The sequence below is a fragment of the Leptodactylus fuscus genome, unplaced genomic scaffold, assembly GCF_031893055.1.
Source record: "Leptodactylus fuscus isolate aLepFus1 unplaced genomic scaffold, aLepFus1.hap2 HAP2_SCAFFOLD_1028, whole genome shotgun sequence".
Taxonomy (NCBI): domain Eukaryota; kingdom Metazoa; phylum Chordata; class Amphibia; order Anura; family Leptodactylidae; genus Leptodactylus; species Leptodactylus fuscus.
This window is the reverse complement of record NW_027439845.1, coordinates 1-18,566: the sequence shown is the minus strand read 5'-3', so window position 1 is coordinate 18,566 and position 18,566 is coordinate 1. Positions and strand designations below refer to the sequence as shown.

General features: G+C 41.2%; 1 protein-coding gene across 1 annotated transcript; it reads left to right on the top strand.

Annotated features, from left to right (window-relative positions):
• The first annotated feature begins 219 nt into the window (after positions 1–219).
• On the top strand, positions 220–1,143 carry LOC142186448 (olfactory receptor 51G1-like). Its single transcript, XM_075261287.1, has one exon. It carries the CDS (start codon positions 220–222, stop codon positions 1,141–1,143), a length of 924 nt encoding a protein of 307 aa, XP_075117388.1.
• Positions 1,144–18,566: the final 17,423 nt, after the last annotated feature.

The following is an 18,566-nucleotide window of genomic DNA, read 5'->3' as shown; positions in this document are numbered from 1 at the left end:
GGGGTAACTATTAGGAACTATGTTGTACCCATTCATCAAGCTAACAGGACATACCTGACCAGCTGTCCAGTGTCTGAGGCACCTTCCTAACCAGGGGCCACTATGACAATTTTTGTTATATTTAAGATGTATTCTGTATCTGATGTTTTTTTCTTTTAGGGGGTCAGTTACCGCCGGCTTTGGATTTGCTTGTAGAAGATCATGCTGAACAGTAGCCGAATGCCCAACGCTTTCCATCTCATCGGCTTCTCAGGACTGGAGAACATCTACGGCTGGATCTCCATTCCCTTCTGTTTCATGTTCTTCACCTCCTTTGCTGGCAATGGTCTCATCCTCCATGTGATATGTCGTGACTACAAGCTCCACCAGCCAATGTTCCTGTTCCTGTCCACGCTGGCCGTCACTGACATCCTCTTCTCAATGTCCACCAGCCCCTCAGTGCTTAGTATCTTCTTGTTCCACCACCATAACATCCAATCTCAGGTGTGTCTTCTTCAGATGTCCTTCATTCACGTATTGTCTATTGCAGAGTCTTCCCTCTTGGCCGCCATGGCCTATGACCGTTGTGTTGCCATCTGTCACCCTCTGAGATACACAGCTATACTTACCAACTCACTAGTGGCCAAGTTCATCTTGGTTTCGGTCATCCGTGGGACATTGTTTCTACCAACAGTCAGCAGTCTCCAGTTTCTTCCATACTGTAAGGGGAATGTCCTGTCCCACTCTTACTGTTTGCACCAGGACGTGATGAAGTTGGCCTGTGATGGCACCAATACCTTCAACATCATATATGGCTTTACCGTGATTATCTGCACCGTCATTGTAGACATGATCCTTATTGTCCTCTCCTACATCTTGATCATCAGAGCCGTCCTAGACGTCACCTCCAGGCTGGATCAGTACAAGTTATTTAACACGTGTGTGTCCCATCTCTGTGCTGTCGGCATGTTCTACGTCCCCATGGTGGGCCTGTCCGTCGTGCACAGATTTCAGATACAGGTATCTCCAGTTTTTATTAACTTTATAGCCAATTCTTACGTCCTTGTCCCACCAATGCTCAACCCAATCATCTACAGCATGAAGAATCGACAAATACGTGAAATATTCTGTGAAATCCTTCACTTGAAGAAGATCCCCTGGTAGAAGACACAAGACCTGATAACACGACCCGCTAGGACCCCTGAGAGTTGGGGTCAATGCTAAATAACTAGGCAGATCTGATATTTAGGAGTCTTGAACTATCTTCTTATTGGGGTCAACCAAAGACCTGAGACTGGATTAGTTCTAGAGAGAATTGGTAATTGGGATCCATTGATGAGTTTGTCATCTAGATAATAACAAGTTCTGTCAAATGTGTCAGAATCTTCAATGGACCAAGTGACATTGGGGTCAGCAGAGCCATAACGTGACAAAACCCAGAGCCTGGACGCACCGTCCTAGGGACCTACGTCCATCCAGTGCTGCCCTGCTGTAAAGACTGACATGTCTAATGCAAAAAATATATATAAAAAAATGAGACAGTAGAAATATTTAGTGTCAACACATCAATAAGAAAAGAAGTATTGTCTGTAAACTGCGGCTCATCTCACAAAAAAACAAGTCAGTCCATCAACGTAAAATAAAGTCCTGACCATTATCATGACACGGAGTGGTTTTATTGTGCAAATGTAACAGTATAAACAGGTAACACAGGATACAGGTAATGCGGGATACAGGTAACGCGGGATACAAGTAACAGAATACAGGATACAGGTAACATAGGATACAGGTAATGCAGGATACAGGTAACGCGGGATACAGGTAACGCAGGATACAGGTAATGCGGGATACAGGTAACAGAATACAGGATACAGGTAACATAGGATACAGGTAATGCAGGATACAGGTAACGCGGGATACAGGTGACGCAGGATACAGGTAATGCGTGATACAGGTAATGCGGGATACAGGTAATGCGGGATACAGGTGATACAGTTAATGCACGATACAGGTAATATAGGATACAGGTAACGCGGGATACAGGTAACACAGGATACAGGTAATGCGGGATACAGGTAACGCGGGATACAAGTAACAGAATACAGGATACAGGTAACATAGGATACAGGTAATGCAGGATACAGGTAATGCGGGATACAGGTAACACAGGATACAGGTAATGCAGGATACAGGTAACGCGGGATACAGGTAACACAGGATACAGGTAATGCAGGATACAGGTAACGCGGGATACAGGTAACGCAGGATACAGGTAATGCGGGATACAGGTAATGCGGGATACAGGTAATGCGGGATACAGGTGATACAGTTAATGCACGATACAGGTAATATAGGATACAGGTAACGCGGGATACAGGTAACACAGGATACAGGTAATGCGGGATACAGGTAACAGAATACAGGATACAGGTAACATAGGATACAGGTAATGCAGGATACAGGTAACGCGGGATACAGGTAACACAGGATACAGGTAATGCGGGATACAGGTAACAGAATACAGGATACAGGTAACATAGGATACAGGTAATGCAGGATACAGGTAACGCGGGATACAGGTAACGCGGGATACAGGTAACGCAGGATACAGGTAATGCGGGATACAGGTAATGCGGGATACAGGTGATACAGTTAATGCACGATACAGGTAATATAGGATACAGGTAACGCGGGATACAGGTAACACAGGATACAGGTAATGCGGGATACAGGTAACGCGGGATACAGGTAACAGAATACAGGATACAGGTAACATAGGATACAGGTAATGCAGGATACAGGTAATGCGGGATACAGGTAATGCGGGATACAGGTGATACAGTTAATGCACGATACAGGTAATATAGGATACAGGTAACGCGGGATACAGGTAACACAGGATACAGGTAATGCGGGATACAGCTAACACACAATACAGGTAATGCAAGATACATGTAACACAGGCTACAGGTAACACAGAATACAGGTAACACAGAATACAGGTAATGCAAGATACAGGTGATACAGGTAACGCAGGATACAGGTAACACAGGATACAGATAACGCGGGATACAGCTAACACACAATACAGGTAATGCAAGATACATGTAACACAGGCTACAGGTAACACAGAATACAGGTAACACAGAATACAGGTAACACAGAATACAGGTAATGCAAGATACAGGTGATACAGGTAACGCAGGATACAGGTAACACAGGATACAGGTAACGCGGGATACAGGTAACACAGGATACAGGTAATGTAGGATACAGGTAACGCAAAATAAAGGTAACACAGGATACAGGTAACGCGGGATACAGGTAATGCGGGATACAGGTAAAGCGGGATACAGGTAACACAGAATACAGGATACAGGTAACATAGGATACAGGTAATGCAGGATACAGGTAATGTGAGATACAGGTAACGCGGGATACAGGTAACGCAGGATACAGGTAACGCGAGATACAGGTAACGCGGGATACAGGTAATGCGGGATACAGGAAACACGGGATACAGGTAACGCAGGATACAGGTAACGCAGGATACAGGTAATGCGGGATACAGGTAATGCAGGATACAGGTAACACAGAATTCAGGTAATGCGGGATACAGCTAAAACACAATACAGGTAATGCAGGATACATGTAACACAGGATACAGGTAACACAGAATACAGGTAACACAGAATACAGGTAATGCAAGATACAGGTGATACAGGTAACACAGGATACAGGTAACACAGGATACAGGTAACGCGGGATACAGGTAACGCGGGATACAGGTAACAAAGGATACAGGTAACAAAGGATACAAGTAATGCAGGATACAGGTAACACAGGATACAGGTAACACAGGATACAGGTAACGTAGGATACAGGTAACGCAAAATAAAGGTAACACAGGATACAGGTAATGCAAAACACAGGCCTATACGGGCCTATTCACAGTGACCCTAAACAGTATTACGTGCTCCACAGTGGCCACTGAACAGTATTACGTGCTCCACAGTGGCCCCCAAACAGTATTACGTGCTGCATAGTGGCCACCAAACAGTATTACGTGCTCCACAGTGGCCACCAAACAGCATTACGTGCTCTACAGTGGCCCCCAAACAGTATTACGTGCTCCACAGTGGCCACCAAACAGTATTACGTGCTCCACAGTGGCCACCAAACAGTATTATGTGCTCCACAGTGGCCACCAAACAGTATTATGTGCTCCACAGTGGCCACCAAACAGTATTATGTGCTCCACAGTGGCCCCCAAAGAGTATTACGTGCTCTACAGTGGCCCCCAAACAGTATTACGTGCTCCACAGTGGCCACCAAAGAGTATTACGTGCTCTACAGTGGCCCCCAAACAGTATTACGTTCTCCACAGTGGCCACCAAAGAGTATTACGTGCTCTACAGTGGCCCCCAAACAGTATTACGTGCTCCACAGTGGCCACCAAACAGTATTACGTGCTCCACTGTGGCCCACAAACAGTATTATAAGCTAACAGTGGCCCGCACACAGAATTATTTGCTAACAGTGCCCGCCAGAGCCTGAATCCCCATGTCCCCCTCTTGCTCACACATGTTCTCTTCTCTCCTCCTTACCTTTCATCAGACTCTGTCCCTGTATAGCTTCCATCCCTGGAGACTACCCAGTACTGAATGGGGCAGGACCCAGGGGTCAGACCCCACGACCTGATACAGGTGACCCCTCCTGAGGAAACCTCATCAGTATCAAACAGAGAAGAGAAAATCTCCAGAAATTCACTTTGGATCAGATTTGCTTAAATTGGGATCAGATTCAGTCCAAATCGAAAGGGCCCTGAAAATGTGCGTAATATGGAGAGTCCAGAAATATGACCGTCTATCTCCCCGACGGTCGCAGCTGCCATTGGCCGGGTTACATCAGTTACTGTGGATCAATGACCTATACGTAATGATTATGGTGCCGGCGCCATCCATAGATGTGTCCAAAACAAATCCCAAACTCTTCAGATTCACCCACATGCAACATTTTTGGGAATCAGATTTATTTGTTTGTTTGTTTATTCACGAAGAATCTTGAGACGGAGCCCCAGACGTTTAGTATCTTAGATATGTTTTTTAGAAACCTTCCATGACTAGTGAGCGGCCATCTGTACATGGAGGAATCCCGGCGTCCCGCAGGTCTCTAACCCTCGTGCAAGGGCTGTGGAGTCTACATCAGTTATACGGTAGCAGGAGACGGGGACGATGTCAAGCCTGGAGCCGGCGCCTCTATAGTTGGGCTCTGAAGGTTCCGCTCCTTTCCTTACACGTGTTGCTCGTGTGCTTGTCTCGTCAAGGGTTAACGTCTCCAGCTCCCGGACCTATTTCTGTCCTTCCGCCGCTCCCGCTCCGCTGACTGTTCAGACTCTCCAGGTGTTCGCTCTGGATCTGCGTTCTTGATACTGTTGAAGTCTGACTTCTGGCTCCCACGCCCTGACGCTGTGCGTCCTTCGCTCTCTGGGCTGCAGCTACTCTGGCCAAAGGGAGCAACGGAGACCATCTCTACCATCCGGACCTCTGGTGATGACCTCTGGACAGTGCTACACCTCTAATGAGGTGAGGTGAGGCGACAGCCTCAGGCGGCACTCTGCAGGGGGCGGCAGCCGTGGAAAAAGTTTTATTTTTTTTACTTTTTTTCCATAAACTAACGCAGGAGAGCGGCCGCTCTTAAAACAACTTTCCTGCAGTGGATTAGACCTCTGCGTCTCAGTGCAGGCGGCGTCATCACACCACCTACGCGCAGACACAGACGTCTTACTGCCGGGTGAATAGGAGGTGCTAGCAACCCCAACCCCCCCACCCCCGCTGCCTGAGTCAGATGATCAAAACATGAACATCCCCCTACACACACCCCGGGCTCAATACCAGGGGAGGGGGGCATCTTTTGATTGTCCATCTCAGGCAGCAGAGAGGGTAGGTTCACCATTGCCTCTGGAGGCTGATGTTTTCGGCTCCATTCGTGGACACTCAGCACTGTTTTCCATAATGTCCATCTCCTGCATGACATAACGGTAGGGGTGATATCGATGGACACAATTTGGGGTACAGGATGATGATATTCGGGGTGCAGGGTGATGATATTCAGGGTGCAGGGTGATGATATTCGGGGTGCAGGGTGATGATATTCGGGGTGCAGGGTGATGATATTCGGGGTACAGGGTGATGATATTTGGGGAACAAGGTGATGATATTCAGGGTGTAGGGTGATGATATTCGGGGTGCAGGGTGATGATATTCGGGGTGCAGGGTGATGATATTCGGGGTGCAGGGTGATGATATTCGGGGTGTAGGGTGATGATATTCGGGGTGCAGGGTGATGATATTCGGGGTGCAGGGTGATGATATTCGGGGTGCAGGGTGATGATATTTGGGGGGGTGTAGGGTGATGATATTCGGGGTTCAAGGTGATGATATTCAGGGTGTAGGGTGATGATATTCGGGGTGCAGGGTGATGATATTCGGGGTGCAGGGTGATGATATTCGGGGTGCAGGGTGATGATATTCGGGGTGTAGGGTGATGATATTCGGGGTGCAGGGTGATGATATTCGGGGTGCAGGGTGATGATATTCGGGGTGCAGGGTGATGATATTTGGGGGGGTGTAGGGTGATGATATTCGGGGTTCAGGGTGATGATATTCGGGGTGCAGGGTGATGATATTCGGGGTGCAGGGTGATGATATTCGGGGTGTAGGGTGATGATATTCGGGGTGCAGGGTGATGCTATTCGGGGTGCAGGGTGATGATATTCAGGGTGTAGGGTGATGATATTCGGGGTGCAGGGTGATGATATTCGGGGTGCAGGGTGATGATATTCGGGGTGCAGGGTGATGATATTCGGGGTTCAGGGTGATGATATTCGGGGTGCAGGGTGATGATATTCGGGGTTCAGGGTGATGATATTCGGGGTGTAGGGTGATGATATTCGGGGTGTAGGGTGATGATATTCGGGGTGCAGGGTGATGATATTTGGGGTGCAGGGTGATGACACAATGTTACAATAATTCTTTCTCTCCTTGTAGATTTGGTTTCCGCCGCTGACAGATATTTTGGAGATTTTTGTGGTTTTCTGTTTTGTTCTTGTGAGAATAAAATGTCTTGAAGACGAAGCCCCCGAGGATTTCCCTCTAATATAAATCTCTCCTGATCCATCGTCTCCGATCTCTACAGGAAACCGACAGCAAGGAAAGAACGAAATGAGCGACAGATCCAACATCAGCATCGCAACATCTCCGAGACTCCAGAGTCCTCCAGACAGCTGTGGTGAGAGAGACCCTCGCAGATTGTGGTGTGTGCGGAGGAGGAAGATGTCAGGAGGAGCGTATATACCGAGAGTATATACAGTATACAGTGTGACCCCTCTTACAGTATACAGTATATAGTGTGACCTCTCTTACAGTATACAGTATATAGTGTGACCTATCTTACAGTATACAGTATATAGTGTGACCGCTCTTACAGTATACAGTATATAGTGTGACCTATCTTACAGTATACAGTATATAGTGTGACCGCTCTTACAGTATACAGTATATAGTGTGACCTATCTTACAGTATACAGTATATAGTGTGACCTATCTTACAGTATACAGTATATAGTGTGACCGCTCTTACAGTATACAGTATATAGTGTGAACGCTCTTACAGTATACAGTATATAGTGTGATCGCTCTTACAGTATACAGTATATAGTGTGACCGCTCTTACAGTATACAGTATATAGTGTGACCTCTCTTACAGTATACAGTATATAGTGTGACCGCTCTTACAGTATACAGTATATAGTGTGACCGCTCTTACAGTATACAGTATATAGTGTGACCGCTCTTACAGTATACAGTATATAGTGTGACCGCTCTTACAGTATACAGTATATAGTGTGACCGCTCTTACAGTATACAGTATATAGTGTGACCTCTCTTACAGTATACAGTATATAGTGTGACCGCTCTTACAGTATACAGTATATAGTGTGACCGCTCTTACAGTATACAGTATACAGTGTGACCCCTCTTACAGTATACAGTATATAGTGTGACCGCCCTTACAGTATACAGTATATAGTGTGACCTCTCTTACAGTATACAGTATATAGTGTGACCTCTCTTACAGTATACAGTATATAGTGTGACCTCTCTTACAGTATACAGTATATAGTGTGACCGCTCTTACAGTATACAGTATATAGTGTGATCGCTCTTACAGTATACAGTATATAGTGAGACCTCTCTTACAGTATACAGTATATAGTGTGACCGCTCTTACAGTATACAGTATATAGTGTGACCGCTCTTACAGTATACAGTATACAGTGTGACCCCTCTTACAGTATACAGTATATAGTGTGACCGCCCTTACAGTATACAGTATATAGTGTGACCTCTCTTACAGTATACAGTATATAGTGTGACCTCTCTTACAGTATACAGTATATAGTGTGACCTCTCTTACAGTATACAGTATATAGTGTGACCGCTCTTACAGTATACAGTATATAGTGTGATCGCTCTTACAGTATACAGTATATAGTGAGACCTCTCTTACAGTATACAGTATATAGTGTGACCGCTCTTACAGTATACAGTATATAGTGTGACCGCTCTTACAGTATACAGTATACAGTGTGACCCCTCTTACAGTATACAGTATATAGTGTGACCGCCCTTACAGTATACAGTATATAGTGTGACCTCTCTTACAGTATATAGTGTGACCTCTCTTACAGTATACAGTATATAGTGTGATCGCTCTTACAGTATACAGTATATAGTGTGACCTCTCTTACAGTATACAGTATATAGTGTGACCTCTCTTACAGTATACAGTATATAGTGTGACCCCTCTTACAGTATACAGTATATAGTGTGACCGCTCTTACAGTATACAGTATATAGTGTGATCGCTCTTACAGTATACAGTATATAGTGTGACCTCTCTTACAGTATACAGTATATAGTGTGACCTCTCTTACAGTATACAGTATATAGTGTGACCGCTCTTACAGTATACAGTATATAGTGTGAACGCTCTTACAGTATACAGTATATAGTGTGACCTCTCTTACAGTATACAGTATATAGTGTGACCTCTCTTACAGTATATAGTGTGACCGCTCTTACAGTATACAGAATATAGTGTGACCTCTTACAGTATACAGTATATAGTGTGACCTCTTACAGTATACAGTATATAGTGTGACCTCTCTTACAGTATACAGTATATAGTGTGACCCCTCTTACAGTATACAGTATATAGTGTGACCGCTCTTACAGTATACAGTATATAGTGTGACCTCTCTTACAGTATACAGTATATAGTGTGATCGCTCTTACAGTATACAGTATATAGTGTGACCGCTCTTACAGTATACAGTATATAGTGTGACCGCTCTTACAGTATACAGTATATAGTGTGACCGCTCTTACAGTATACAGTATATAGCGTGACCTCTCTTACAGTATACAGTATATAGTGTGACCTCTCTTACAGTATACAGTATATAGTGTGACCTCTCTTACAGTATACAGTATATAGTGTGACCTCTCTTACAGTATACAGTATATAGTGTGACCTCTCTTACAGTATACAGTATATAGTGTGACCGCTCTTACAGTATACAGTATACAGTGTGACCTCTCTTACAGTATACAGTATATAGTGTGACCTCTCTTACAGTATACAGTATATAGTGTGACCGCTCTTACAGTATACAGTATATAGTGTGACCGCTCTTACAGTATACAGTATATAGTGTGACCTCTCTTACAGTATATAGTGTGACCGCTCTTACAGTATACAGAATATAGTGTGACCTCTCTTACAGTATACAGTATACAGTGTGACCTCTCTTACAGTATACAGTATATAGTGTGACCTCTCTTACAGTATACAGTATATAGTGTGACCTCTCTTACAGTATACAGTATATAGTGTGACCGCTCTTACAGTATACAGTATATAGTGTGAACGCTCTTACAGTATACAGTATATAGTGTGACCTCTCTTACAGTATACAGTATATAGTGTGACCTCTCTTACAGTATATAGTGTGACCGCTCTTACAGTATACAGAATATAGTGTGACCTCTTACAGTATACAGTATATAGTGTGACCTCTTACAGTATACAGTATATAGTGTGACCTCTCTTACAGTATATAGTGTGACCGTTCTTACAGTATACAGTATATAGTGTAACCGCTCTTACAGTATACAGTGTGACCTCTCTTACAGTATACAGTATATAGTGTGACCTCTCTTACAGTATACAGTATATAGTGTGACCTCTCTTACAGTATACAGTATATAGTGTGACCGCTCTTACAGTATACAGTATATAGTGTAAATGCTCTTACAGTATACAGTATATAGTGTGACTTCTCTTACAGTATACAGTATATAGTGTGACCTCTCTTACAGTATATAGTGTGACCGCTCTTACAGTATACAGAATATAGTGTGACCTCTCTTACAGTATACAGTATACAGTGTGACCTCTCTTACAGTATACAGTATATAGTGTGACCTCTCTTACAGTATACAGTATATAGTGTGACCTCTCTTACAGTATACAGTATATAGTGTGACCGCTCTTACAGTATACAGTATATAGTGTGACCTCTCTTACAGTATACAGTATATAGTGTGAACGCTCTTACAGTATACAGTATATAGTGTGACCTCTCTTACAGTATACAGTATATAGTGTGACCTCTCTTACAGTATATAGTGTGACCTCTCTTACAGTATACAGTATATAGTGTGACCTCTCTTACAGAATATAGTGTGACCTCTCTTACAGTATACAGTATACAGTGTGACCTCTCTTACAGTATACAGTATATAGTGTGACCTCTCTTACAGTATACAGTATATAGTGTGACCTCTCTTACAGTATACAGTATATAGTGTGACCTCTCTTACAGTATACAGTATATAGTGTGACCGCTCTTACAGTATACAGTATATAGTGTGACCGCTCTTACAGTATACAGTATATAGTGTGACCTCTCTTACAGTATACAGTATATAGTGTGACCTCTCTTACAGTATACAGTATATAGTGTGACCTCTCTTACAGTATACAGTATATAGTGTGACCTCTCTTACAGTATACAGTATATAGTGTGACCGCTCTTACAGTATACAGTATATAGTGTGACCGCTCTTACAGTATACAGTATATAGTGTGACCGCTCTTACAGTATACAGTATATAGTGTGACCTCTCTTACAGTATACAGTATATAGTGTGACCCCTCTTACAGTATACAGTATATAGTGTGACCTCTCTTACAGTATACAGTATATAGTGTGACCTCTCTTACAGTATACAGTATATAGTGTGATCGCTCTTACAGTATACAGTATATAGTGTGACCTCTCTTACAGTATACAGTATATAGTGTGACCTCTCTTACAGTATACAGTATATAGTGTGACCGCTCTTACAGTATACAGTATATAGTGTGACCTCTCTTACAGTATACAGTATATAGTGTGACCGCTCTTACAGTATACAGTATATAGTGTGACCGCTCTTACAGTATACAGTATATAGTGTGACCGCTCTTACAGTATACAGTATATAGTGTGACCTCTCTTACAGTATACAGTATATAGTGTGACCTCTCTTACAGTATACAGTATATAGTGTGACCGCTCTTACAGTATACAGTATATAGTGTGACCTCTCTTACAGTATACAGTATATAGTGTGATCGCTCTTACAGTATACAGTATATAGTGTGATCGCTCTTACAGTATACAGTATATAGTGTGACCTCTCTTACAGTATACAGTATATAGTGTGACCTCTCTTACAGTATACAGTATATAGTGTGACCGCTCTTACAGTATACAGTATATAGTGTGACCTCTCTTACAGTATACAGTATATAGTGTGACCGCTCTTACAGTATACAGTATATAGTGTGACCGCTCTTACAGTATACAGTATATAGTGTGACCGCTCTTACAGTATACAGTATATAGTGTGACCTCTCTTACAGTATACAGTATATAGTGTGACCTCTCTTACAGTATACAGTATATAGTGTGACCTCTCTTACAGTATACAGTATATAGTGTGACCTCTCTTACAGTATACAGTATATAGTGTGACCTCTCTTACAGTATACAGTATATAGTGTGATCGCTCTTACAGTATACAGTATATAGTGTGACCGCTCTTACAGTATACAGTATATAGTGTGACCTCTCTTACAGTATACAGTATATAGTGTGACCGCTCTTACAGTATACAGTATATAGTGTGACCTCTCTTACAGTATACAGTATATAGTGTGATCGCTCTTACAGTATACAGTATATAGTGTGACCTCTCTTACAGTATACAGTATATAGTGTGACCGCTCTTACAGTATACAGTATATAGTGTGACCGCTCTTACAGTATACAGTATATAGTGTGACCGCTCTTACAGTATACAGTATATAGTGTGACCTCTCTTACAGTATATAGTGTGACCGCTCTTACAGTATACAGTATATAGTGTGACCGCTCTTACAGTATACAGTATATAGTGTGACCTCTCTTACAGTATATAGTGTGACCTCTCTTACAGTATACAGTATATAGTGTGACCTCTCATACAGTATACAGTATATAGTGTGACCTCTCTTACAGTATACAGTATATAGTGTGACCGCTCTTACAGAATACAGTATATAGTGTGACCGCTCTTACAGTATACAGTATATAGTGTGACCGCTCTTACAGTATACAGTATATAGTGTGACCGCTCTTAAAGAATACAGTATATAGTGTGACCGCTCTTACAGTATACAGTATATAGTGTGACCTCTCTTACAGTATATAGTGTGACCGCTCTTACAGTATACAGTATATAGTGTGACCTCTCTTACAGTATATAGTGTGACCGCTCTTACAGTATACAGTATATAGTGTGACCGCTCTTACAGTATACAGTATATAGTGTGACCTCTCTTACAGTATACAGTATATAGTGTGACCTCTCTTACAGTATACAGTATATAGTGTGACCGCTCTTACAGTATACAGTATATAGTGTGACCTCTCTTACAGTATACAGTATATAGTGTGACCTCTCTTACAGTATACAGTATATAGTGTGACTGCTCTTACAGTATACAGTATATAGTGTGACCGCTCTTACAGTATACAGTATATAGTGTGACCTCTCTTACAGTATACAGTATATAGTGTGACCGCTCTTACAGTATACAGTATATAGTGTGACCTCTCTTACAGTATATAGTGTGACCGCTCTTACAGTATACAGTATATAGTGTGACCGCTCTTACAGTATACAGTATATAGTGTGACCTCTCTTACAGTATACAGTATATAGTGTGACCTCTTACAGTATACAGTATATAGTGTGACCGCTCTTACAGTATACAGTATATAGTGTGACCGCTCTTACAGTATACAGTATATAGTGTGACCGCTCTTACAGTATACAGTATATAGTGTGAACGCTCTTACAGTATACAGTATATAGTGTGACCGCTCTTACAGTATACAGTATATAGTGTGAACGCTCTTACAGTATACAGTATATAGTGTGACCTCTCTTACAGTATACAGTATATAGTGTGACCTCTCTTACAGTATATAGTGTGACCGCTCTTACAGTATACAGTATATAGTGTGACCTCTCTTACAGTATACAGTATATAGTGTGACCTCTCTTACAGTATACAGTATATAGTGTGACCTCTCTTACAGTATACAGAATATAGTGTGACCTCTGTTACAGTATACAGTATATAGTGTGACCTCTCTTACAGTATACAGTATATAGTGTGACCTCTCTTACAGTATATAGTGTGATCGCTCTTACAGTATACAGTATATAGTGTGACCGCTCTTACAGTATACAGTATATAGTGTGACCGTTCTTACAGTATACAGTATATAGTGTGACCGCTCTTACAGTATACAGTATATAGTGTGACCTCTCTTACAGTATACAGTATATAGTGTGACCTCTCTTACAGTATACAGTATATAGTGTGACCGCTCTTACAGTATACAGTATATAGTGTGACCGTTCTTACAGTATACAGTATATAGTGTGACCTCTCTTACAGTATACAGTATATAGTGTGACCGCTCTTACAGTATACAGAATATAGTGTGACCGCTCTTACAGTATACAGTATATAGTGTGACCTCTCTTACAGTATACAGTATATAGTGTGACCGCTCTTACAGTATACAGTATATAGTGTGACCTCTCTTACAGTATACAGTATATAGTGTGACCGCTCTTACAGTATACAGTATATAGTGTGACCTCTCTTACAGTATACAGTATATAGTGTGACCGCTCTTACAGTATACAGTATATAGTGTGACCGCTCTTACAGTATACAGTATATAGTGTGACCTCTCTTACAGTATACAGTATATAGTGTGACCGCTCTTACAGTATACAGTATATAGTGTGAACGCTCTTACAGTATACAGTATATAGTGTGACCTCTCTTACAGTATACAGTATATAGTGTGACCCCTCTTACAGTATACAGTATATAGTGTGACCTCTCTTACAGTATACAGTATATAGTGTGACCGCTCTTACAGTATACAGTATATAGTGTGACCGCTCTTACAGTATACAGTATATAGTGTGACCTCTCTTACAGTATACAGTATATAGTGTGACCTCTCTTACAGTATACAGTATATAGTGTGACCTCTCTTACAGTATACAGTATATAGTGTGACCGCTCTTACAGTATACAGTATATAGTGTGACCGCTCTTACAGTATACAGTATATAGTGTGACCTCTCTTACAGTATACAGTATATAATGTGACCTCTCTTACAGTATACAGTATATAGTGTGACCGCTCTTACAGTATACAGTATATAGTGTGACCGCTCTTACAGTATACAGTATATAGTGTGACCTCTCTTACAGTATACAGTATATAGTGTGACCGCTCTTACAGTAGACTGTCCATAGTGTGACCGCTCTTACAGTATACAGTATATAGTGTGACCGCTCTTACAGTATACAGTATATAGTGTGAACGCTCTTACAGTATACAGTATATAGTGTGACCTCTCTTACAGTATACAGTATATAGTGTGACCTCTCTTACAGTATACAGTATATAGTGTGACCTCTCTTACAGTATACAGTATATAGTGTGACCTCTCTTACAGTATACAGTATATAATGTGACCTCTCTTACAGTATACAGTATATAGTGTGACCTCTCTTACAGTATACAGTATATAGTGTGACCGCTCTTACAGTATACAGTATATAGTGTGACCGCTCTTACAGTATACAGTATATAGTGTGACCGCTCTTACAGTATACAGTATATAGTGTGACCGCTCTTACAGTATACAGTATATAGTGTGACCGCTCTTACAGTATACAGTATATAGTGTGACCGCTCTTACAGTATATAGTGTGACCACTCTTACAGTATACAGAATATAGTGTGACCGCTCTTACAGTATACAGTATATAGTGTGACCTCTCTTACAGTATACAGTATATAGTGTGACCTCTCTTACAGTATACAGTATATAGTGTGACCTCTCTTACAGTATACAGTATATAGTGTGACCTCTCTTACAGTATACAGTATATAGTGTGACCTCTCTTACAGTATACAGTATATAGTGTGATCGCTCTTACAGTATACAGTATATAGTGTGACCTCTCTTACAGTATACAGTATATAGTGTGATCGCTCTTACAGTATACAGTATATAGTGTGACCTCTCTTACAGTATACAGTATATAGTGTGATCGCTCTTACAGTATACAGTATATAGTGTGATCGCTCTTACAGTATACAGTATATAGTGTGACCGCTCTTACAGTATACAGTATATAGTGTGACCGCTCTTACAGTATATAGTGTGATCGCTCTTACAGTATACAGTATATAGTGTGATCGCTCTTACAGTATACAGTATATAGTGTGACCTCTCTTACAGTATACAGTATATAGTGTGACCGCTCTTACAGTATATAGTGTGACCGCTCTTACAGTATACAGAATATAGTGTGACCTCTCTTACAGTATACAGTATATAGTGTGACCTCTCTTACAGTATACAGTATATAGTGTGACCGCTCTTACAGTATACAGTATATAGTGTGACCTCTCTTACAGTATACAGAATATAGTGTGACCGCTCTTACAGTATACAGTATATAGTGTGACCGCTCTTACAGTATACAGTATATAGTGTGACCGCTCTTACAGTATACAGTATATAGTGTGACCTCTCTTACAGTATACAGTATATAGTGTGACCTCTCTTACAGTATACAGTATATAGTGTGACCGCTCTTACAGTATACAGTATATAGTGTGACCGCTCTTACAGTATACAGTATATAGTGTGACCGCTCTTACAGTATACAGTATATAGTGTGACCTCTCTTACAGTATACAGTATATAGTGTGACCGCTCTTACAGTATACAGTATATAGTGTGACCGCTCTTACAGTATACAGTATATAGTGTGACCGCTCTTACAGTATACAGTATATAGTGTGACCTCTCTTACAGTATACAGTATATAGTGTGACCGCTCTTACAGTATACAGTATATAGTGTGACCGCTCTTACAGTATACAGTATATAGTGTGACCGCTCTTACAGTATACAGTATATAGTGTGACCTCTCTTACAGTATACAGTATATAGTGTGACCTCTCTTACAGTATACAGTATATAGTGTGAACGCTCTTACAGTATACAGTATATAGTGTGATCGCTCTTACAGTATACAGTATATAGTGTGACCGCTCTTACAGTATACAGTATATAGTGTGAACGCTCTTACAGTATACAGTATATAGTGTGATCGCTCTTACAGTATACAGTATATAGTGTGACCGCTCTTACAGTATATAGTATATAGTGTGAACGCTCTTACAGTATACAGTATATAGTGTGACCTCTCTTACAGTATACAGTATATAGTGTGACCTCTCTTACAGTATACAGTATATAGTGTGACCGCTCTTACAGTATACAGTATATAGTGTGACCGCTCTTACAGTATACAGTATATAGTGTGACCGCTCTTACAGTATACAGTATATAGTGTGACCTCTCTTACAGTATACAGTATATAGTGTGACCTCTCTTACACTATACAGTATATAGTGTGAACGCTCTTACAGTATACAGTATATAGTGTGATCGCTCTTACAGTATACAGTATATAGTGTGACCTCTCTTACAGTATACAGTATATAGTGTGAACGCTCTTACAGTATACAGTATATAGTGTGATCGCTCTTACAGTATACAGTATACAAGTGTGACCTCTCTTACAGTATACAGTATATAGTGTGACCTCTCTTACAGTATACAGTATATAGTGTGACCTCTCTTACAGTATACAGTATATAGTGTGACCGCTCTTACAGTATACAGTATATAGTGTGACCTCTCTTACAGTATACAGTATATAGTGTGACCGCTCTTACAGTATACAGTATATAGTGTGACCGCTCTTACAGTATACAGTATATAGTGTGACCTCTCTTACAGTATACAGTATATAGTGTGACCGCTCTTACAGTATACAGTATATAGTGTGACCTCTCTTACAGTATACAGAATATAGTGTGACCTCTCTTACAGTATACAGTATATAGTGTGACCGCTCTTACAGTATACAGTATATAGTGTGACCTCTCTTACAGTATACAGTATATAGTGTGATCGCTCTTACAGTATACAGTATATAGTGTGACCTCTCTTACAGTATACAGTATATAGTGTGACCGCTCTTACAGTATACAGTATATAGTGTGACCTCTCTTACAGTATACAGTATATAGTGTGACCGCTCTTACAGTATACAGTATATAGTGTGACCTCTCTTACAGTATACAGTATATAGTGTGACCTCTCTTACAGTACACAGTATATAGTGTGACCGCTCTTACAGTATACAGTATATAGTGTGACCTCTCTTACAGTATACAGTATATAGTGTGACCTCTCTTACAGTATACAGTATATAGTGTGACCTCTCTTACAGTATACAGTATATAGTGTGACCGCTCTTACAGTATACAGTATATAGTGTGACCTCTCTTACAGTATACAGTATATAGTGTGACCGCTCTTACAGTATACAGTATATAGTGTGACCGCTCTTACAGTATACAGTATATAGTGTGACCGCTCTTACAGTATACAGTATATAGTGTGACCGCTCTTACAGTATACAGTATATAGTGTGACCTCTCTTACAGTATACAGTATATAGTGTGATCGCTCTTACAGTATACAGTATATAGTGTGACCTCTCTTACAGTATACAGTATATAGTGTGACCGCTCTTACAGTATACAGTATATAGTGTGACCGCTCTTACAGTATACAGTATATAGTGTGACCGCTCTTACAGTATACAGTATATAGTGTGACCTCTCTTACAGTATACAGTATATAGTGTGACCGCTCTTACAGTATACAGTATATAGTGTGACCTCTCTTACAGTATACAGTATATAGTGTGACCGCTCTTACAGTATACAGTATATAGTGTGA